General features: G+C 34.6%; 3 protein-coding genes across 3 annotated transcripts; 2 read left to right on the plus strand and 1 right to left on the minus strand.

The window, feature by feature from the left end:
- Nucleotides 1-337: 337 nt before the first annotated feature.
- On the plus strand, nucleotides 338-3927 carry LOC143623669 (GDSL esterase/lipase At5g08460-like). The gene is made up of 5 exons (XM_077094520.1): nucleotides 338-748; nucleotides 1379-1506; nucleotides 1593-1832; nucleotides 1919-2174; nucleotides 2627-3927. The coding sequence occupies exons 1-5, from the start codon at nucleotides 406-408 to the stop codon at nucleotides 2893-2895; spliced, it is 1236 nt and encodes a 411-aa protein (XP_076950635.1). The 5' UTR covers nucleotides 338-405; the 3' UTR covers nucleotides 2896-3927.
- A 309-nt stretch (nucleotides 3928-4236) lies between these two features.
- LOC143623678 (uncharacterized) lies at nucleotides 4237-8163 on the minus strand. Its single transcript, XM_077094526.1, has 6 exons — nucleotides 7993-8163; nucleotides 7018-7100; nucleotides 6759-6845; nucleotides 5584-5732; nucleotides 4794-4925; nucleotides 4237-4707 (listed from the first exon to the last, which is right to left on the minus strand). The coding sequence occupies exons 1-6, from the start codon at nucleotides 8156-8158 to the stop codon at nucleotides 4518-4520; spliced, it is 807 nt and encodes a 268-aa protein (XP_076950641.1). The 5' UTR covers nucleotides 8159-8163; the 3' UTR covers nucleotides 4237-4517.
- Nucleotides 8164-10798: 2635 nt separating this feature from the next.
- Nucleotides 10799-21196, plus strand: LOC143624255 (putative inactive ATP-dependent zinc metalloprotease FTSHI 1, chloroplastic). The gene is made up of 15 exons (XM_077094971.1): nucleotides 10799-11681; nucleotides 11769-11853; nucleotides 13646-14080; nucleotides 14158-14211; nucleotides 14295-14360; nucleotides 14782-14877; nucleotides 14965-15093; nucleotides 15219-15271; nucleotides 16730-16925; nucleotides 17633-17747; nucleotides 18399-18673; nucleotides 19589-19672; nucleotides 19741-19853; nucleotides 19954-20203; nucleotides 20909-21196. Exons 1-15 carry the CDS (start codon nucleotides 10999-11001, stop codon nucleotides 21083-21085), a joined length of 2811 nt encoding a protein of 936 aa, XP_076951086.1. The 5' UTR covers nucleotides 10799-10998; the 3' UTR covers nucleotides 21086-21196.
- The last annotated feature ends 2402 nt before the right edge of the window (nucleotides 21197-23598 follow it).

Raw genomic sequence — 23598 nt, forward strand, 5'->3', positions numbered from 1 at the left:
ATTTAAGAACTCTAAAAAAATTAAAAACTTATATGTAGAAAATTTAGTTATTTTTTCTTAATATTAAATAGATTAACTAATAATTAATATATATACATTATAAAAATTATGTGAATGACATGCACGTTTTGGTAGAGCTTGATAAGTGAAGCCCATGTTCAGACTCATTTATTAAACAAACTTACTTTTAGGCTCGAGCTCGGACTCATTTAAGCTCGGCTCAATCGATCGAGCTTCTTTACTAACCAATCTTAACTATCTCACAAAGACTCGTTTCCACCGTTAGTCAAATAAATATAAGAATAAATTAAAGGTTATCATTAGTAGTATTCCCACACATATGTAACAAGTTTATCGTTGCATTCAAGTCTCTCAATATTTCCCGCCAAATCCTCCAACTCATCAATGGAGTCTTCTTCTTCGTTCTCATTCCCATGCCTACAAACCCTAGCCCTCTTAATCTTCTGCCACGTCATGTTCTCCAGCGTCAAACCAGTAGCCGTTGTCCACTTCTCCGAAGACCTTTACACTCGATCAAGAAACGCCACCGCCTCTCCTCCGTCTCCGCCGCTGCCTCCGCCGCCGGTGCCGGCGTTGTTTGTGATCGGAGACTCGTCTGTTGACTGTGGGACGAATAACTTTCTTGGGACGCTTGCACGTGCCGATCATCTTCCGTATGGGCGTGATTTTGATACGCATAGGCCTACTGGACGGTTCTCTAATGGCAGGATTCCGGTGGATTATCTTGGTAATTCATTACTGGGTTCTTGATATTTGTTGCTGTTGAAGTTAATTTGATTTGGGTTTTGTTGGATTATTGTTGAGATTTGAGGGTTTTGTAAGGATGAAAGGTTTGTATTTGGGTTTTAATTAGTTGCAGATAAGGTGTTTGATGAAATGTCTAAGTGTCTATTGGGTTGATTATGTTGAATTGTTTTTGTTTGAGTAGTTGCACATCAGGTGTTCGATGAAATGCCTAACTGTGTAACTGTCTATTGAGTTGATTTTGTTGACTTATTTCTGTTTGAGTAGTTGCAGATAAGGTGCTTGATGAAATGTCTAAGTATTTATTGGTTTTTTTTTCAGGATAACGACTTTACTTTTTTTTTTTCACAAAAAATTCGGTGCATTCCTTGAATTTTATTACAATGATGAAAAAGTAGCGTTTACATTGAATACTTTTGTTCCAGTAGTTGCAGTGAGGCGTTTGATGAATAAATGTAAATGTCTATTGGGTTTGTTTTGTTGAATTACTTTTGCTTGAGTAGTTGTAGATAAGGTGTTTGGTGAAATGTCTAACTGTCTTTTGCTATTCTTCTTTTGGTTTATATGCATTTTGAAACAAATTTAAAACCATTTTTTTATTTTAATCAATCAGCATTGCATCTTGGGCTTCCGTTTGTCCCAAGCTACCTTGGTCAAAGTGGCTCGGTTGAAGATATGATGCACGGGCTGAATTATGCATCCGCTGGTGCTGGAATTATTTTCTCCAGTGGGTCAGAATTGGTACACTCGAACCCTAGATTTTGTTTTTAAATGCTAGTTTTTGTTTGGTTATTATATGTTTTCTGATGTGCGTGATTATTATGCAGGGTCAACACATATCCTTCAGTCAGCAAGTTCAACAAGTCATGGACACATTTCAACAATTCATACTAACAATGGGCGAACATGCGGCTGCTGAACACATTTCAAACTCAGTATTCTATATTTCAATTGGGACTAATGATTTCATACATTACTATCTCCCTGATGTGTCGGGTGTACAATCTAAGTTTTTTGCATGGAGATTTACACAGTTTTTAGCTCAGACGATGAAACAGGAGATAAAGGTGTATATTAATATCAATCTTCCTTTTCTTTCTATAAATCATAAATGCTCGTTATGGTTTAACATTATTCGTTTATTTATTTTCAGAATTTGTATAATGCAAATGTTAGGCGAGTGGTGGTGATGGGACTGGCACCTATTGGCTGTGCACCTTACTACTTGTGGCAGTATAACAGCCAGAATGGTGAATGTGTGAAACCGATAAATAATATGATAATGGAATTCAACTTTGTTATGAGATACACGGTTGGAGAGCTTAATAAAGAACTTGTTGATGCCAATATTATCTTTTGTGATGCTTATGTTGGTTCCATGGATATCCTCAAAAATAAGGAACAATATGGTAAGATTATCCAATCAATAAAAGGTGGAATAATTTAAACGGGTTGAAAGTTTCCCAGAATTCTTTTTAATGCCTAAAGCCTCGTAAATAGTTTTATTTTTAGATTCAAAAGTTATGGTGATAATGTTGTTTTTGTATTCATAATATGCATTGATCTTATTTTTAAGAATGATAAAAACTGAAGAAAAAAAACATGTTTACATGTCAGCCCCTTTCGTATTGTACTAAACGTGGACAATTATGGCCCATTTTTCAAGATATGGGTTGATTTGGGTAAAAGAAGCTGCTTTTCGATGGGTCAAATGGGTAACTATCCAGTTTGACCTGAATCTGTCTTGGCCCGTTTGACCCGTGTGGACTTATGAACCAACCCTTCCCATCTTCCACCTCATTTAGAAATCATATTGAAATTATAGAAATATTAGCTGACATTTTTATTTGATAATTTGCAGGATTTAGTTTTACAGATACAGCATGTTGCGGTTTAGGAAGGTACAACGGTTGGATCATGTGTATATCACCTGGAATGGCATGCAGGAATGCTACAAATCATCTATGGTGGGACCAGTTTCATCCAACATCTGCTGTGAATGAGATTTTAGCAGAGAATGTGTGGTCTGGATTGCATACCAAAATGTGTTATCCTATGAACATGCAGGACATGGTAGCTCAACGGGTCAGAGCGACAGATGATGCCATAAAGTATTCCAGCCAACCTTAATGAACATGATCAGCATAGGCATATTCTTTCTGTATATTGAGAAATATATCTTGTGGTAATGTGTATAGATTAGGTATGGTATAACCATGACACATGTAATAGTTTTAGTTGTATGAAGTTGAAATGTAAATTGGTTAGAGATGATGCAAGCCTTTGTATAGAGGATTAGAGATGGATCATGGTCCAAAAGTCTGAAGCTGACCCCCTTTTATGGTATAAATGGCATATTAAAAGTGCATAGTTTTGGATTCTTATTTGTATTAAAACTACTCATGTAACGAACTATGATACACACCACTACAACTTGTATACTTTGTGATTTGTACCAATTTCAAGAATACCATCCCACAATCAAAAGGTACAACGGCCCAAGCAACAGACTTAACATAAATATGGCCAATGGAGCCATTCTAAAAAGGGAGAAATTTGCACTATTTGGTGAAATAGGTTCTTTTATAATCAATTTAAAACCATTTGCTAGAGGTTGTAACAATCCAAACGATCCCACTCCATCAGGACCCTTTCGATGTTGCACAAAAGCCATTACTTTATGTTTAGCTAGCGTTAAAAAGACTACTCCTAATAGAAGTGGTAGAATTATTCCAAGTATTTCAGCTGAAACTGCTATGTACATTTTCTATTTAATATCTCAATTAATGAGTCCATAACTTTTATTATGAGTAACTATAATATGTTGATATATATTCAACTTTGAGATAGTGGATGGTATTTGAATGCTCTAACAAATGGGTAAAGATCCGGTCTAAAGTTTCCTGATAAACCAACATCAATACCCATCTTGTACCAGTTTCCTCTAATCGTGATCACCTTGTGCCGATGCAAACTCCAAACAAACACATGATCCATTAGAACCTCATGTTGCCTCTTTCCTCCAACCAACTTACAATACACTTTTGACTTCTCCTTTCTGTTGACTTCCCTATGACTTTTTGGTCAACTTTAACAAAAAAATCAACCATGCCTTTGTTTTTTGAACTAAATTTTTGCATTTTTAAAGGGTTTGAACACATGACCTCCTACTTCACACCTTAATCAAGCCCCCCCCCCCCCCCCCCCCCCCCCCCCCCAAAAGCTAATCAAATTGGGAATGGCAAAATCAACCATACCTAATTTCATACATTTGACAATAAAGTCAACATACTCATAAAGGTCAGCCCAATCTCTCATACTTTCAATCTCTACTAGTATTAACCAATTAATTGTTCATTTCTACTATAACTTCTACAAGTCAACTCTCCAGTCTCCACTCTAGTGCCCAAGTGATAAGGAGGTGTTCCAAAACTTAATTCTGGTAATTTTCATCTTTGCACATGTTTTTCTATAAAAACTTTATCAATAACATAAAACACATGGCCAAACACTGGATGTAATAACTTTAGTTAGATAGCTGTAACAAACATTATCCAGCAACAGAACAAGTTTGCAGATAAAGAAAACATTCTAGGAACAACACTTATGTTATTAAGAAATGGTAAAGGAATCATCAAAGTCTTAAAATATATTCCTAAACAATACCTTTCCATGAAAATAAACTTCAAAATCTAAAATAAAAATATCTCAACTTTCAACAAGAAAACCCGAATGAAACCGACAGACAAATATCAAGGCTTAACACGCTCCCTGATGAATTGCTCCAAGGGTAATATCTCACCCGTTAACGCAGACGCCTCGGCAACGGTCACTTTATTAACGCACTGAGAGAAGGAAAAGGCTTCTCCGGTTACTCCCAGTGTGAACTCATTTGATATATCAGCATCTGATACAGCTTTTCTTGATGTCCTAAGCTTATCACTATACCATAAAAAATATCGACACATAAGTTTGGATTTCAATAAAAAAAATATTATAAATACATAAAAAAAGTAGTGAAAACATACATTTCCTTCTCAAGTTGTTTCCTGATGAACTCTTTAGTATGTGCAGTAACTTTATCCACCTTGTTGCAGAGAATAAGAAGTGGAATCTTGTTCTTCACAACACTCGCCTTTGTCAATATGTCATAAAGATACCTTTTACAAACAATCATAAAAACATGTTTGATTCGCTTGGTGTATTCCATAAAGAACATACATAAGTAGGCTTGTAAACAAACCGAAGTTCGTTTATTTAACAAACAAACGAACATGAACAAAAATTTGTTCATATAGTTAAATGAATGAACATAAACACACGTCTCGTTCATTCACTTATAATCGTGAATGTTCGTTCATTTAAATTTGTTTTATCATTCATTGATTCTTGTTAGTTTAAGTTTGTGCAAGTTCGTTCATTTACATTCGTTAATATATTCTTTAAAACTTTTTGGACCATTACAATTTAGTACAGTTTTAAAATCTTTTTAGGTCCAACACATTCTTCTTCACATTAATATAAACTGGTTTTAGTTCAGTTATGTTTGTTCATATATTTTCAATTATATTTGTTCATATACGGTCATGAACCGTTCATTTGTACCGATTAACAAACGAACATGAGCATGTTCATTTTCTTAGGGAACGAGCACGGACAATAAAACTTTGTTTGATAGTTTTTCATAGAGTTGAGCAAAGTAGCAAACAAAGTAACAAACACAAACATCTTCCGTTCGTGTTCGTTCGGCTCGTTTACAAGCCTATACGTAAGTACATGCAGGATTGCATTGTAAATAATAATTATAATAGAAATTACTCTGAAGCAGCACGACAGTTAGGCAAAAATTCAACAGCATCCACAACAAAGACAATGCCAGCTGCTCGAGGCAAATACTCATCTAATTTAGGGCGGAGACGTGAATGACCAGGAACATCAACAAGGTGGACCGCTTTGATTTTGCCTTTCTGAAAAAAACAAGAACAATATTAATGCAATAATAATCTAAATCTTTAGATACTTAATAATTTAAGATCATTCACAATAGCTTCTCTATCTTCATCTCTAAAATTTAACTAAAAAACACTCTTCTCTAAATTTATCTCTATAATTTATCTCTATCCCTGTCTCTATTCTATTATATAATATCGTCACTTCTTTATTTAACTATTTCTTTCTCTTTCTTCAATTTACAAATTAACTACTAACTAAGTTGTCTTATTATCTCCTTTTTTTTCCCAATATCTATTTATAATAAAAGTAAGACTTCAATCAAAATAAGCATTCCGTTTCTGCTTTTTTAAATCCATATCTATGATCTAATCGAGTTTCGGTAAAGCTAAAAATGCCTGGCCTGGCAGCATATAGCACAAACACTTGACATTAAAACGACCCTAATAAAATGCAAGATAAACCACAAAACAATTCATGAACACAAAACAAAAACGAAATTTAACAGATGGTCAAAAGCAAAAAAGGTAAAGAGTAAATATAGTAGCATATAGATATTATGGAAAATATGCAGAAAATGCTCAACAAAACAAGAACATCAAGATTAAATGACTTAAATCACTTGCCACATCATCATGATCATCACCCAAACAACACAAGAAACTAAAAGTCTAAAATTAGGTTATGCTCAAAATTCAAAAGTCTAAGAATTTGAGCATCATATGTAAAGAATTTATTGTCATCGGAGAGCAAGTAAGCAGCTGCACAGTGCATGCATAACAGAAAAACAAACTAAAGCATCTTCATAAAATTAATCGCTTTGATTTTGATTTTTTTTCCTAAACTCATCCAGCCTTAATCTGTTATCAACTCCCAATGCAACCTATTTGTAACTACATGGGTCAAGATTGCCATGTCCAAAATATGAATGATTGTCATAGTTATATAGACGCATATTTCACATGCTACTAAAAACTGATACTTGATAATCTTATATTCAGAATATAAAATCATGGCAACAGTTGTATATCACAGTAATTTACCTTGGAAGTCTCCGAGTTGAGCACAAAAAGGCCCTCATTGGGTTCCATTGAAGTAACAGTACCTTGATGAGAGGATCCATCACGAAGCTGGCATACATTGAAACAGACTATATTAAATTACAAATTTTGGTACACGTATAACTTGAGAAGGAACCTTAAAAGCCATATATGTAGCCATCTTAATGAGTAAAAGGTCTACCACTCTACGATCAAAACATAGGAATTACTCAAAAATAAGAACAATTTATGTGGCATTTACCTGGTAAAAAAGAACAGTTTTACCACCTCCACTAAGCCCGGTAAGCACAATGGTGTTAGAAATTGTATGCTTGAAAACACGGACTGCAAAGACATTCACAAAAATGAATCATACTAAAAACAAACAGCTTTAACTTTTAGCTCAGTAGCATGTCAACAAATGCTAAGATTCGTTTACCTAACTTTACGACTAAAGCGAAAAATACATTGCAAAACTATATAGACGCAAACCTACCATTGTGGAAAGGTAACTCTGATAAGCGTTTAAAATTTTACAAAAGAAAAAATCGCAATATCTGTGTATCCTACTTACAAAACAAAAGACTATAACTCCTTACTAGCAACCATAGTTATCAAAGGCACTAGACGCACTCGAGGCGCATAGGCCTCGCTTGGGGCCTAAGCGCAAGGCGCAAAAAAAAGTGAGGGCCTAAGAAGAAAAAAAGTGCACTATATAAAAAAAATTAAAATATATTACGCATTAGCAAAACAATACTACTATTCATATAAAAAAACAAAAGCTAGCTATTATATAGCTTTTAATATCATCTATTTATTTCCAAAAGTTCTAAATGAGTCAAGATTCAAATGTAATTCCAAACCTTAAATAACAAAATGCTCAAAAAGTAATAAATAGAAAATGTTCAAATGATCATTGTTCTTGATCCGTCACCAATACTAAAAGCGGTGTCGTCAACTTCAAGAAGCAAGGGCAAACACATATATTGGGCCTAGGCGCAAGAAGCGAGGGCTTTTGATATCTATGCTAGCAACTACATAACAATCGAACAGCTTTCAAGCACCAGTGAGCAGCTTATAAAGAGTACCAGATGCAACATAACACACTGCTTACACTAGAATATCCCTAGAGTTGCCGTAATTAAGTCCCATTGTCCCTTAATTTCTAAAATTATATGTTATTAAGCATATAACATTGATATCCACATACACTATAAAAAATAAACAGATAAATTACTTAATAAGAGCAGAATTGTGGTGAATAAGACAGCTCCAAGGGCAAAATAGATCTGATTTGGCGGAATATGACGAACATAGTCTTCAGCACGACGAATGAACTGCTCCGATTGACGTAAAAACGGTTCCAGTTGAGCTTTTACAACCTCTATCTTATCAGAATCCATCACACTGAAATGAACCATACAGGTTGATTAATCAGCTAAATTAAAGTAGAAATTAGTAATAAGAGTTCAATTGTGTATCGAAATTGAACCTGTGATTGAGTGCTTCAACCAAACGAAACCCTAGGATTTTGACTGGAGTGTTGTTTTTAACTTAACGGATTCATTGTGACGTCTACTTTCGTTTATGTTACTTGCAGCCCCTAAGTTTACTAAAATTGTACGCCTTTGTTTCGTAGAATTCAGAATTTCAAAGGGACTGGAATTTAAATTCCGCAGCATGGCGTGTTTAGTTTGACACGAGATAGAATTGGATTTTTTTAACGTATCGACTAGAATAAGTTATATGTTTGGCTGTTATGACAGATAAGGCTGTTGTAATATTGAATTTTATTGAGTCGAGAAGTTTGATTTAGTTGAGTTTGTCTTGGCTTAACTCAATATAACTTGTTAACAAATTTCTTGTGTTATTTTCATTCGCATCATGTGGGCACTTCATTGGTATAAATAACATGTATAAAAGAATTATAATCGCATGTGCCTTCAACTACTTGATCCCCTAACAATGGAGTTGAACACATTCCATTCATAGCTTAATCAATGGCATAACTTAAGGAATGAGAAGATAGTTGTGGAGGGAATCATATATACCGCACTCGTTTTTATCCCTCGTATTACGGGGGTTGTTTTATATTATTTGTTTTTAATATTTATTTTTTTTATTGTATGAAAGTTAATATTATACTCATGGTTTGATGATAAATTATTTCACAAATAAATGATATTTTATAACCCGGTTTAAAAGCTATATGAGTTTGATGAGACCTAAGACCCGTTTATTTTTTTACTATAAAATTGGTTTTTTAATTATAAATAATATATATCTTTTTTTAAATAAATCGTATATTAATTTTTAGTGTATCCCTACTTTATAGGATTTTGTTATCAAATATTTGGTGAGATTAGTTTTAATTTAATGAGATGATATAACCCGTTTAAAAAATATCTGGGTTTGATGAGACTCATACCCGTGAATTCGGGTCAAATGCATGAGAAACCTTCATTTAAAAATAAAGCAAGTCTGATGACTCCAAAAAGGGGGGAGCGACCACATCGCGACACATATGATTTTTATGTTTTCGTTTATATATATTATAAATGGTTGGTTATTTGGAATCACGTGAATGAAGTCAGGGCTAATTTTTTATTCTATAGTTCAATTTTCATTCTTGTGGATAATTACTAGAAAAAAAACACTCAAAATTTTTTTGGTCTGAGTGCATTAAGAATCCATTTCTCAGACCTTGCGTAGTCGTCCCGTTATGTTGGCATTTTGGATGATAACGCCGCGGGCACACCCCCCTCCCGGGCGTTTTAGGTATTTCTTTTTTTCCGGCGTTTTCTATATAACGCGATAAATGACTCAAAAATCAATAATATATCCGTTATATATGTTAAACCATGCTTGTTGGGTGGTGGTGACCGATGAGAGGACGTCGGAGAATCGAAGAGTTGATGTTTTCCGGCGAGTTTTCCATGGATGGTGATGGTGACCGGCGAGTTGGGTGTTGGTGATGTGGTGGTTGATCACAGGGATGGATGTCGTCCGATGTTGTTGACGGGATTAATTGTCCGATGGATGGGATGTATGGGCTTCCGATCAGCTTTGTTTTCCGGCGAAGATGAATGGTTTTGTTTTCCGACGTGGATAAGTGGGTAGGTATGAGGATGAATGGTTTTGTTTTTCGATCAGCTTTGTTTTCCGGCGAGGATGACTGGACGACATGTGGCGCATAATGCCTAGGGGTGGGGCTTTACGACTACACCATGTTTTGGTCAATAACCATAACTCTGACTGGGCGCCACGTGACGCATAATGCCTGATGATGAGGCTTTATGACTACTCATGGTCTCATTATGTAATTTTGTGTTGTTGATGTTTGGTTAACTTTTTCTCACCATCATCTTTTGTTAATATATTTATTCTTCGTCAAACAAAAAAATATAATGGTGAAAAAAGAAACGTACTTGAAAATACCAACGTGCATTGTTTTAATAAACTAGTAGGTATGCTCGATACCCAACAGTATGCCTATACCCGACGGTAATGAGTCGGGCATAGGACACAGTTTTATAAAATGGCATGAGATTGAATTACCAATACCTTACTCAAACCCGTCCCATTACCATCCATTCTTACACTGCTTAAACTCATTTAGGTTCGATTCAATACAAGGTTTAACAAACTTGTCAATCTCAAATAGCTATACACTTTTCTAATAACTCATACTGGAAATACAAAACACCCATAAACATAAGGTTAAAAAAACTGAATCAATTTAGAAACCTAATTAACCGTACCAAACTAAAACCACACTTAAACTTAGAGATGAGCGTTTTCGGTACCAAACTGAATTCGTTACCGATTTGGTACAGTCGGTACCGAATTGGTATCAAGTTTTGAGTTTTCGATACTGATATTTCCTGATTTTTGCACGAAATACCGCTACCCGTACACGTACCAAACCAATACCGGTAACCAAACATTTCGATCTGGTACCGAAACCAAATATTTCAAATTTTCTTGATCCTGATCGGTACCGGTATTATCCCGAGATAATCCTAGTTAAACCAACTTTTGTATTCGTTTTAAGTTTGGGGTGCAGGCTGACCCGTTTAAACATTCGGACCCGGATAAACCTTCCAATTTGTTGCAGAACACAACACACTGACACAGAGCTCCAATTCATATCTTCACAATCATCTTCAATGACCTGCTGCGTAATCTAACCCACCATTCAATTTCAATTTCTATAAACCCTAATCTTTCATAAACCCTAAATATGCTTCCCACACAAATAAAAACAACACCTGATACTTTCACATCACCTAGGGTTCTCTCTTCCCAATCCACCATCACACTTCACACCTCACTCTACATCAAAAACCCACTTCGAAATAATCCAAAATTTGTCAAATTGAAACCAAAAACACTTCATTTCACCCGGGTGTTTGCTCTAAAGTCGGATTCGGGTCAAACTAGTAATGGGTCAAGCTCAAATACAACCCAAGATGATTTTGTGACTAGGGTTTTGAAGGATAACCCTAGCCAAATTGAACCCAGGTATAAAATTGGGGATAAATTGTATACATTGAAGGAGAAAGAGAATTTGGGTAAAAATAATTATGATGGTAGTAAAAAGTTGAATAATAATAAAAATAGAAGTGGAAATGAGGTTGATTATTCGAAGGATGTGCATTTGAATGATATTTTGAGGAAATTCAAGGGGAAGCTTTATGTTCCGGAACAGATATTTGTCGAGGAGTTGTCGGAAGAAGATGAGTTCGATCGGGAGTTTGAGTTGTTACCGAGAATGAGCTTTGATGATCTGCAGAAAGCGATAAAGAGTGACAAGATAACGTTTATAACTTTTAAGGATGACGATCGGGTTGCAAGTGGGCGTAAAGATTTCATTGTGGAGTTGAAGGAGATTCCGGGAGACAAGAATTTGCAGAGAACTAAGTGGTGAGTATTATTGTTGATGTTTTTTATGATATATTTTTAAATGTTTGAATAGTCTGTTGATGGTTTTAACTTTATGATTGTGCTTAGGTCGGTAAAGCTAGACGATGTTCAAGTGCAAGATGTTTTAAACGAGTATGACGGACCACGATATGAGATAGAGACACAAACTATGGTATTTTGATCGTCTCCAATATATTTTATTGTAATTTCATTGAATGCATTTTGGGAGTGTTTGGATGTGTGTTTTGAAAGTAATTCTTGCAACACGGAAGAATATGCAATCATATATTAGTTGCTAAATATATGATTCTCTAAGCTACATTTTATGTTATCTGGAGTACTACATTGTAGACGAAAAAAATTGATTATCAAGGATATAGTGAAATTACTTTGAATGAATCACACAGATGATCCCTATGGATTGGCCATACGGTAACTTTAATCCCCAAGTTTCAAAATTACAACTTTAAACCAACTGTTTGCACGAACTTAACATCGTTGGTCCCTGAAATGGATAGAGGTTAATCTTTTCTATTAAACTGAAAATGTACCAAAATACCCACCATTTTCATATTTTTATTTGTTTACTTAAAATTAAAAAAAGGCGTGGGGCCCTTATGTATATAGGTTTTTTCAAATTTTATCTCTAATTTTTAAGGTGTATTTTTGTCATTTCACACCCACATAACAGACCAAGTTAGCGTTCATTCAGTTTAGAGACCATTGGTGTTACATTAATGCAAGCGGTTGGTCTAGAGTTGTAATATTTGAAATTGGTGACTAAAGTTGGAATATGGTCAAACCACATGGATATGCGTGTGATAAGTTTAAGGATTAATTTTATATATACCCTAGCAAACTTGAAAACTTTCATATATACCCAGCCAAAACTCAAAATATCATATATACTTGGGGCTGCAAACAAACCGATCCGAACAAGGCTTTGTTCATGCTCGCCATTTAAGTTTTTATAGGACAAGTGGATGGTTCACGAACACCTGACCAAATGAAATTTCTTGTTCGTGTTCGTTTGTTAGGGAAATGAACTTATTCGTGAACTGTTCACAAACCAATGTTTTATTTGATTTAGGCTAACCAAGAATGGATAGAGACTAAGGTTTGGTCTGGCTACGAAGTTTGTGGTGGTGGTTTTTTTAACATTCATATTTATATGTTAATTTACATATAAATTAATTACATAACACACACACATATATTATATATAGATATTTTATAGTTAATGGTTTTGCTTAAGTCTAAATGATATGATTATAAAAGTCATTAAAAATATATAAAAAAAATCTTTAAATGAACAAACATAAACAAAAGAACCTTAATGAACACAAATGCACGTAAGCGGACACCTTATTGTACGCTCACGAACACAATTGAACGAACATGTCCATTATTCGTGCTCGTTTATTAGGTTATTTAAACGAAATTCCCTGTTCATGTTCGTTCATTTATTAGAGGAATGAACATATACCAACTTCCCGCCGAACAGTTCACGAATAGTCTGCTGAATGTTCGGTTGGTTTACAGCCCTAATATGCTCAACTTCAATGAACTTTTACTTAATGAGCATTCTACCCCTTTCCATTGTATTTGTTTAAACCCTATTTTTTTTATTTTGTTTATGATTGACATCGATGATAAGCAAGTGAACCAAACTGAACCATTGTCTCTACTCTGTTACTCTATTGACAACAGATAATCTAACAATCGAATGGGTAAAAGAAATTAAACTAAAAACAGGTAAAGAAAAAAATTGAAGTTAACGATGGGCTTATATGAAATTTTAAAGTTTTTGAAAAATAAGTGTAAAATGGTCATATTAAATTGTTTTTAATGAGCTGGGTATATTTGATATTTTAGCTACCTTAAAAGGGCATATATGATATTTTTCGTTTTGCAGGGGTATGTATGAAATTGTTCCTTAATTACTTATATACCCTTTTATGCAGGCTTGGGTGGGAAAAGTGCCACAATATCCAAATCCAGTGGCATCATCAATATCAAGCAGGGTGATGGTGGAACTCGGTGCGGTGACGGCGGCTATTGCAGCAGCCGCCGTTGTTGTTGGCGGCTTTTTAGCCTCAGCTGCATTTGCTGTAACAAGCTTTGTTTATGTCTGTACCACATATGCCATCTGGCCAGTCGCCAAGCCCTTTCTAACCGTTCCTTTAGAAGTTGTTGGTGGTGTTTTGGAACGAATGGGTGATGTCATATTAGACATGTTTGTTTATGGTGGGATTTCCACAAAGTTTAAGGAAATGTATACGTTTGGGATTTTTTCGTCCGCGTTTAAAATAGCTAGACCGATGTTGCTGGTTGGTGTATCTATGGTTATTCTTCTTCGGTTCACTCTTTCCAGAAGGCCCAAGAATTTTAGGAAATGGGTAAGATATGCTTTCAAGACTTATAATTTATTATTTGGAAAATGTAATGAAGGTTTTGTTTGCTGTTGATTTTGCAGGATATATGGCAAGGGATTGAGTTTTCTCAGTCTAAACCGCAAGCTCGAGTTGATGTTAGTTTTTTAAAAAGCGGTTTTTCTTAGATCTTTAATTACATCATTATAAAGATGTTTTTTTTTTCTAAATCTTTTTCCAGGGTTCAACTGGAGTTACGTTCAATGACGTGGCAGGGATTGAGGTAGCGGTTGAAGAGCTCCAAGAGGTAAATTTAGGGGGTTGAAATGTTCAACATGAACATGACCCATGTTCTTATTTGTGTTAAAAACATCAACCCCAACCCAAACACGATCCATTTAACCCATTTATCTGAACGTGTCAAATGGGTTGGTCATTGGTGGATAGATAATCAACTTGTAATTGTGTTAATTTGGTTGGTGGGTTGCAGAAGTATTTGTTAAACAGGTTAATGGGTCGACTTGTTTAACTAAACGTGTTAAACAAGTCAACCTGAAGACGACCCATTTCTTAAACGGGTCAGATATGCCAACCCAAAACCTGATTATGATCGTCTCCCATCGGAAATTTGTTTTCTTTTTCTGTTTTGAAAATTCTGAATGATTTGAAACATTAGCTAGCTATTTGATACATATTATAAGTTGATTATGATTTTTTGTGTTAATTAGTTGGTGAAGTACTTGAAGAATCCTGAATTATTTGACAAGATGGGGATAAAGCCTCCTCATGGGGTACTTTTAGAAGGGCCTCCAGGATGTGGCAAGGTTATTATTATTATTATCATTATTATTTGTTTGCAAATATCATCACGGTAGATGTGAAAAATATTAACTTAATTAAATGTTGTTTAGACCCTTGTTGCCAAGGCTATAGCTGGTGAAGCTGGGGTCCCGTTCTACCAAATGGCAGGGTCGGAATTTGTTGAAGTGTTAGTTGGTGTCGGTTCTGCTCGTATTAGGGATCTATTCAAGAGAGCCAAGGTGATTACATTCTATCATTTTTATATTAGTCTGAGTATATGGAATTTTTATATAGATAGAAATGGGTATGACTTGTTAACGATTTGGCTAGTACTGATGAAGAATTGGCCATTTGGTTTCTGCAGGTGAACAAACCATCTGTTATTTTCATTGATGAAATTGATGCACTAGCTACAAGGTATTGTGTTATTCTTAAGGGGTTTTAAAGAACGAAAAATTCAAGTGATAACCTAGATAGCTAATTACTGTTTTGATGCTTTTATCAACAATAAAACATCACATATAGGAACTGGATTCTTGTTTAGTTCTCCCCATGCCAAAATAGGCGCAATAATTATTTTTTTTTTGAGATTTTCCGAAATAGATGCAACATTTTCTTTTGGCTAGTTCAAATGCGGAATTACATTATGCTGCAATTGACGGGTATTTTCAATATGATATAGGGCTGTAAATGAGCTGAGCCGACCGGGCTAGGTTGGGCTCGGGCCATATATCTTAATGAGCTGAAATGTTGAGCTCAGGCTTGGCGTGCAACAAGCTTGAATCATCTCGGGCGTGGCTTGTTCACAAACTGATATGATGCGAGCTGAGCCGGTTCGTTTATTTTAACGAGCTGAAATGTAGAGCTCGGCTTGTTTACAAAGCATAGTTGTCAATAGCGGTGATAGCGCGCGCTACATAGTGATGCGGCTATAGGCCGCTATATACTAAATATCGGTCATTTAGCGTGATTATAGCTGTATTTAGGGTTATTTTATTTTATTTTTCAATATAAAAATTGTAGAAACCTATTTTTTAGGCTTGTTTATCGACCAAACAGCTGCACCTTTCACAAGTTCCACCATAAAAGCTTATTTGTGAATATAAACCCTAGTTATTTGCTTAAAAATTTTCTACTTTTTTATCTCTAAATATGAAATAGCGGTCGCTATTTACCTCTATTCGCTATTGACAACTATGTTACAAAGCAAGCCGAGCCGGCTGGTTTATCTTAACGAGCTGAAATGTTGAGCTCGGCCTTGGGCCTTGGTTCGACTCGTAAAAGCTTGAATCAGCTTGTGGCTTGTTGAGACAGGTTGAGTTCAGCTCACTTACAAACCAAGCCAAGCCAAGCCAAGCCAAGCCAGCACATTCATCTTAACTAGCTGAAATGTTGAGCTTCGGCTCGTAAAAAGCTCGAGCCAACTCGTTTGTTTGAAAGAAAAACTATTCTTATATTTATACACAGTGACACACACACACATATATATTAAGATTAAAGCAATCGTTTTAATATACATATAGTGCATAACTAATCAACTACAAAATCTATATTTATATAATATTATAATTTGGGTTATTAGGCTTTAATTTAAACGAGCCTAATGAGCCGAGCTTACCTTAGCTCGGGCTTAACTCGTTTACATAGCAAGTTGATTTTGAGCGAGCCATGAGCTGCCAGCTTTTAGAATAACCCTAATATGTCATTTACAGTTGACACTGATTTTATTTTGGTTTGCAGGGAGTGCCTTTTTCTTTTACATGATTTATTACTCAATACACATATTATATGAACATTTCAATATTCTTACAGACACATAATCATAATTTGAAATTTGAATAACCCTAACATATATAATATTATTCTGATAACCAGACGTCAAGGAATATACGATGACAAGACAGATGATCTATACAACGCTGCTACACAAGAAAGAGAAACTACTTTGAACCAGCTGTTGATAGAGCTTGATGGATTTGATACGGGAAAAGGTGTCATCTTTTTAGGTGCTACAAACCGTAAGGATTTGTTAGATCCCGCACTTCTTCGACCCGGTCGCTTTGACAGAAAGGTTTGATATTTTTTGTTCAATAATCACAAGTTCTGAGTAAAGTCGTCTAAAAGGTTGTCTGCGTTAAAAGTACACTTTGGATGACTTTGCACTTGTTTCCCACACCATTTTCAGCTATTTTGTTTATAAATTGACCAATTTGTCTTGTTTAAGGTATTTAAAAAACTAAATAAATTGAGTTGTTTATAAGCAAATAGGCGCTCAAACCGAATCAATTACCGACAATTTGGCTTTTGAGTTTTTGATAACCGTTCGGTTTCAGTTTAGGTTTGAGTTTGGTTTTTGTTTTTTCGGTTTTACCATTTAGGCCGAAAAAAGGACCTAAAATGATTAATTTGGGTTTAAAACTTTGGTCCTACATCTTTTTGATAATCAATAACTAAATGATTATTTATACATTTTTGCAAAAAGTATATGGGTATATTAAATTCTTATAAGTTATTCAAAATTAAAAATGAAAATTCAAAAATTCGGTTTGGTTTTTATTATTCGCAACACCATAAGCAAACTGAAAGTTTGTTTTTTACGAAAATATAAAAAAGACCGTCCATTTTTGTTTTGGTTCGGTCATGGATCGTTTTTTTAGGTTTCATGCACACCCCTATTTATTCACAAAATTTTGCCTGATGATTTATTATATTGTTAATTGTCTCGCTTTCACATACTTTTCATTTATAATCATTTTTTGTTTGATATTATTTTTTTAGATAAGAATCCGTCCTCCTAATGCCAAAGGGCGGTTGGAAATATTACAAGTTCATGCCCGCAAAGTGAAGTTGTCAGAATCGGTTGACTTGTCAGTTGTTGCCCAAAACCTCCCCGGTATGTGCTTTTTTGTTGACTTATGCCCCTTATTTATATTTTTGACTCCCAAAAGAGTTAAAAAATAATTGTATAATATCATGTGTACAAATATATTTAATATTATACCATAATTGTCAATAGTAGCTGTAGCGACTGCCATAGCGCGCTACGTAGGCTCGTAGCGAATAGGTTGCTTGTCGACTGTTCAGTTTATCTTTTGTTTTTTAATTTTTATAATATAAATAGCGTTTTTAGGTCTTTTTGTTTCAAATACAACACACGGATGTTTAGTGATAGCGTATTTTAGCGTTTTTTTGCTAGAATAGCTGACTTGATGTATTTACTACTTTATCCTTTATTTTCGTGTCAATTAAAGTCCAGCCCACTACCTCCATTCAAATTTTCTGTTAATTTTTATTAAAAGACCAAATTGCCCTTATATTATTTGTGTTAGTAAAAAAATTGGAACCCACTTAATTTTTTATCTTTTAAGTGGGTCCCAAAGTTTTTATTATTTTGATTTTTGACCAAGTAACATAAATAGTCCAAGGGTATTTTAGTCTTTTAAAAAATACTCCAAGGGTATTTTGATACTTTTATTATTATTCTGACAAGTCTCTGGTTTAGGGATTTTAATGTGAAGATTAACTCCATTATCTATTATATCAGGATGGAGTGGTGCAAGATTGGCTCAGCTTATACAAGAGTCTGCTCTTGTAGCTGTGCGGAACAAACATAAGGCAATTCTTCAGTCAGATGTGGGTGAAGCTGTTGACCGGTTGACCGTGGGCCCTAAACGGGTTGCACTGGATTTGGGTCATCAGGGACAGTGCCGCCGAGCCATATCTGAAGTGGGGATTGCTTTAACTTCCCATCTTATAAGGAGATTAGAGAGTGCAGTTGTTGAACCGTGTGACCGCTTATCCATTCATCCACGTGGACAGGTTCAAGAATTTTTTTTATTCATCTTTTAGTTTTGACTATATAACCGCACACCTTGGCAAAGATGAGCCCTACAAAATGAAAATGCTAGATGCTCAAAAGAACTAAGCCTTATACCATTTAGAAGTGGCAAAGATGGGACCCACAAAATGTAAATGGTAGATGTTCTAAAGAACTACATAGGGCTATATACGAAGCAAACAAGACCTTCCTCATGTTCATTTGTCAAGCATTTATCGGACAAACGAACGTTTCATGAACACAAACGGACATAATTTCTTGTTCGTGTTTGTTCATTAAGGAAATGGGTATGTTTGTTAATTTCATAAACGAACATAAAAGAACACAAACCAACATATACTAATTGGTAAATTAAAATATCATTCTTGAACTCAAGGATTGGACACAATCACTCAATATAAATGTTAATTCAAGTGCTAGGGTTTCTAGAATAAAAGTTAAGATGATAAACTAATAAAAATATAAAAAAATTTAAATTTAGGATACTAAACTAAAGTTTATAAAATATAAAATCCTTTAATGGCTGAATATAAACAAATAAACATGAACGAAAGAACATCAATGAACACATTGAACGAAGGGAACCTCTTTTTATGGTTGTTTATTTAATTAACCGAACAAAATTCTTTGTTCATGAATTAAACAAACGAACTTCCCGTCAAACATTTCACGATGATGAACGTTCGGTCTGTTTACAGCCCTAGAACTGCACTTCATACCATTTAGAAGGGACATAGATGGGACCCACAAAATGTGAATCGAACTTTGCATTGTTAAAAAGTGACCCAGAAATCCAGTCACTTTATAACCTAATTATTAATTTATTGTTGTTGTTGCTCTTTCTTTTTTTTAATGGCTATTATAATTGTTTCTTGATTGTATATATATGCATGCAGACTCTATCACAAGTTGTCTTCAATCGACTCGATGACGAAAAGTATCTATTCGAACGCCGACCACAGTTGCTTCACCGCCTTCAGGTGTGAATACAAATATTCTTTTATTTATTTATTTATTTATTTGAATTGTATTAAATGCATTTTAACAGGTTTTACTTGGAGGGAGAGCTGCAGAAGAGGTAATATTCGGAAGAGATACATCAAAGGCATCGGTAAAATACCTTGCAGACGCAACATGGCTCGCTCGTAAAATTATAACAATGTAAAGTTATCATTTCGTCCCTTAGCGTCATTATGATTTGAGTCTGTCTTGGAGGGTATTTTAGGCATTAACAAAACATTATCTTTTCTTCGCCTGTCAGATGGAACATGGACAACCCGATGGTGATACACGGAGAACCACCTCCATGGAGAAGGCAACCTAAATTTGTGGGCCCACGGATCGACTTTGAAGGATCTTTGTATAATGTTTATGGTCTAGTTGAGCCACCAGTTAATTTCAATATGGATGATGAAATTGCAAAACGAACCGAAGACTTGATGTCAAAGATGTATGGAAAAACCGTTTCATTGTTGAGACGCCATCATACCGCTTTGCTTAAAACCGTTAAGGTAAATTTACATGTTATTTGCTATTGTTCCTGACACAACTCTGTTAAGCCTTGGCTTTTGGGAATGGGGGTGTAAAGTAGCCGAGCCTGTGTTTGCCTAAGCTTGAGCTCAGCTCGTTTAACTTACAAGAACTTGGGCTCGAGGTCGGCTCGTTTCAATTACAAGAGCTTCTGAAGCTCAAGCTCGGCTCGTTTAACTTACGAGAGCTCGAGCTCGGCTCGTTCAACCTACAAGAGCTCGAGCTTGGATCATTTAACTTACAAGAGCTTCTGAAGCTTGAGCTCAACTTGTTTTGAGCTTTATTCTAAAGCTCGAGCTCGACTTGGCTCGATTGTTATTTATTAATTATTTTGTGGAATTTAATTTTTTACGTATATTTATAATTAAAAACTTTATATACAAAACGTAGTATGTATTATTTAGTTATTCTCAAAATAAATTATAGACAAAATGGCAAAAGACGTCCTCGGGCTCAGGCCCGTTAATTAAACGAGCTTATATTGAGGCTTGACCTTGTTTAAGCTCGGCTCGGTTCGAGCTTTAAGCCAGCCGATCTTGAGTAGGTCATGAGCGGCTTGGCTCATTTACATCTCTATTTGGGCCCTAAACGCCTCGTGTTTTGCTCAAAACGGTTAAATACCATTGTTGCAGTATAAATTTTATTATTATATCTAGTTGAGTGTTGTTGGTTCGCTTGTTTTGCAGGTTCTTCTCAGGCAAATGGAGATGACGGGTGATGAAATCGAGTATATTTTGGACAAATACCCGCCAAATACTCCAACGAGTCGGTTACTTGAGGAAGGAGATCCGGGGAGCCTTTCGTTTTATAAGCAAACACAAGGACAAGATGTTGAGTTGGAGTATAGCATCTTGAATCAGTAACACTTTATAGTGATAACTGTTATACTAGAATTGCAATCATGTTTTTCTTCAAGTTTGCAATATTGTTGTTTGTGAAAAAAGGCAGCAGAAACTAGTTTGTTGGCAGAGAGACTTGTGATGTGTTTATAGGAACAACACTTGATGAGTATCTAGATTTCATCTCTTTGTTGAATGTGGTCATGCAATTTTTTGGTATTTGTACATTAAATGGTAAAGAAAATATCTCTATTTGCTAAGATCTTAGATCAAGAGTTAGGCTATGCGTAGTGGAGGGGCTACAAATTGGGGCGTTTTTGCGTTGTATGGCGCTCAGTTAGCAAGGGGTGAGAATTTGTTTTTAGGGTGTAATGGTGTAGGGGCTACACATAGTAATATATATATATATATATATATATATATATATATATATATATATATATATATATATATATATGTGTGTGTGTGTGTGTGTGTGTATATAACACACACGCAAAGTAATATAATATAATATTTCTTTTCCTTTTCTGGCGACAAAAACCTCCCGCCCCTGCCACATTTCACCCCAAAATCGCCCTGGGGGGCGGTGTTCGTCCCCAAATTTGCCCAAAATCACCCCACCTTGTTGCCCATCACACTTAGCCTTAATGCAAGTAAAGTTAGTTTAAAGCTGACATCTTTTAGTTGGATGACAACTTTAAAGTGTAATAAAAGAGAGGTGATTTGTGTGTACTATCATAATCATAACTATGTGTACATCACAAACATGGATATATGATGGGCTATAAATGTATAAATATGATATGTTGTTGAGCATTTTTTTAGGTTAATTTACAACTAATCTCTTATTTTTTAAAATAAGTGATTTGTAGAAGGGTGTAGTTATAAGAAAAAAAAAATTCTCATTCATTTTAAAATTATTTAGATGATGCTTTTTGAAGGTAATTTTAATTTCACTTTAAATTTGTTTTTAGGTTGCTTACTCGGTGAAACTCTTTGAAAAAAATATCATTCATACATATTTAACTACTTATTGACTTGTAGCTTAACACAATTAGCTGCTAGCTTAGACTTAGAGGGTTGTATACATTCTATATGGAATTGAGTTCCAACTTTTTATTTTTAATATATTTCCCATACATCATAATTACTTAGATACACTCTAATTACCCAAGCAAATTTTCAATATGGCAGTTTCAGTTTTTTAAATTTAATACAAAAAATAACTAATATCCCATAGTTTTTAAGTTGATCTTTATTATCCCTTACATTTGAAGACAAACATATTTTAACCACAATCCAACATTACTCAACATAGTTAAATATCATAATAACTAATAAATAAAACTTTGATACTCGTATTATGAATATAAAATGGGATGTTATTACTATCCCTATCGTGTACGCCAATAATTTTTATTTTTTAATTATAGCAAAACTATAGCAAAACTTTTATCTCTCACCATGTAAGCATCTTGGTTGGCAGACGACGTATGGATGTATATCCAAAACAGTTATTTTACTCCTATTGGTTGAGCTAAAGTCGTTTTTTGATTTTTTTTTTACTATTATTTAGGCCAAGTAATTAGATTTTAGAAAAAAATAAAAAGTTTAAAAGTAGCCACTTTTATAATTTGTCATACTTTCATAGCAATCTTGGAACAAATAATCCTCCATAGTCGTAACATATGCGACATCCAATCTCTTAATCACACTATACCCATGTATCATACTATTATCCATCACTACCCTTAAAGGACAGGTGATACGTCACAATCACGTATCGAGTGAAAGACAGGTGATACGTCATAATCACGTATCGAGCTTTCACTCGTATATCATCATAAAACCAACACAATAAAAGAATTGCTTAGTAAAAACAATAATATCTGTAATGTTTAATCTAAATCTTTATACATGCAAGTTACTTTTTCTTTTCCTTATTATTTTTGTAATGGTTGCGTATGTTACTTTCTTTTCTTTATTTCAAAATAATATTTCAACTAAGGAACACATCTGCTTAGACATACACCATCAAGTTTGAGACGTGATTGAAAGTCCTATACGCGATTACAGCTCACATATCACATTCTTCGTGTGATACTATTGTATTATTATCGGATTAGAAAGTTGATACGCAAGTATTCAGGTAGTTATGTTACTATAGTATTAGCTGCTACTTGTTGTGTGAAAGTAGAGAAGTTGACAGATACCATAATTGATTTGAGATTTTAGGCAGGTGGCTTGTAAATAAAATTCAATGGTCCACCACAAGAAAGGAAAACAGTCACATCACAACTAAATTACAAAAAACAATAACAGGATAATGATTTGGTGGATGTTGTGTCAAAACACCATGAGAAAGACTTGTTCAAAGTGTCACACCACCTCAACCACTTTGTCCATATTCAATATATCATGGTGGACGAACCATTCAACTGCTCATATTTATCTACTATTATTTTACAAATTCAACCTAAACCTAATATTATTGACATCAAAAGAAGCTTCTGTTTGAAGATATATTATTAGGGGCA

This window comes from Bidens hawaiensis, unplaced genomic scaffold, assembly GCF_021521415.1.
Source record: "Bidens hawaiensis isolate Kalapana, Puna unplaced genomic scaffold, B.hawaiensis_p1.1 tig00000369_1, whole genome shotgun sequence".
Classification (NCBI taxonomy): domain Eukaryota; kingdom Viridiplantae; phylum Streptophyta; class Magnoliopsida; order Asterales; family Asteraceae; genus Bidens; species Bidens hawaiensis.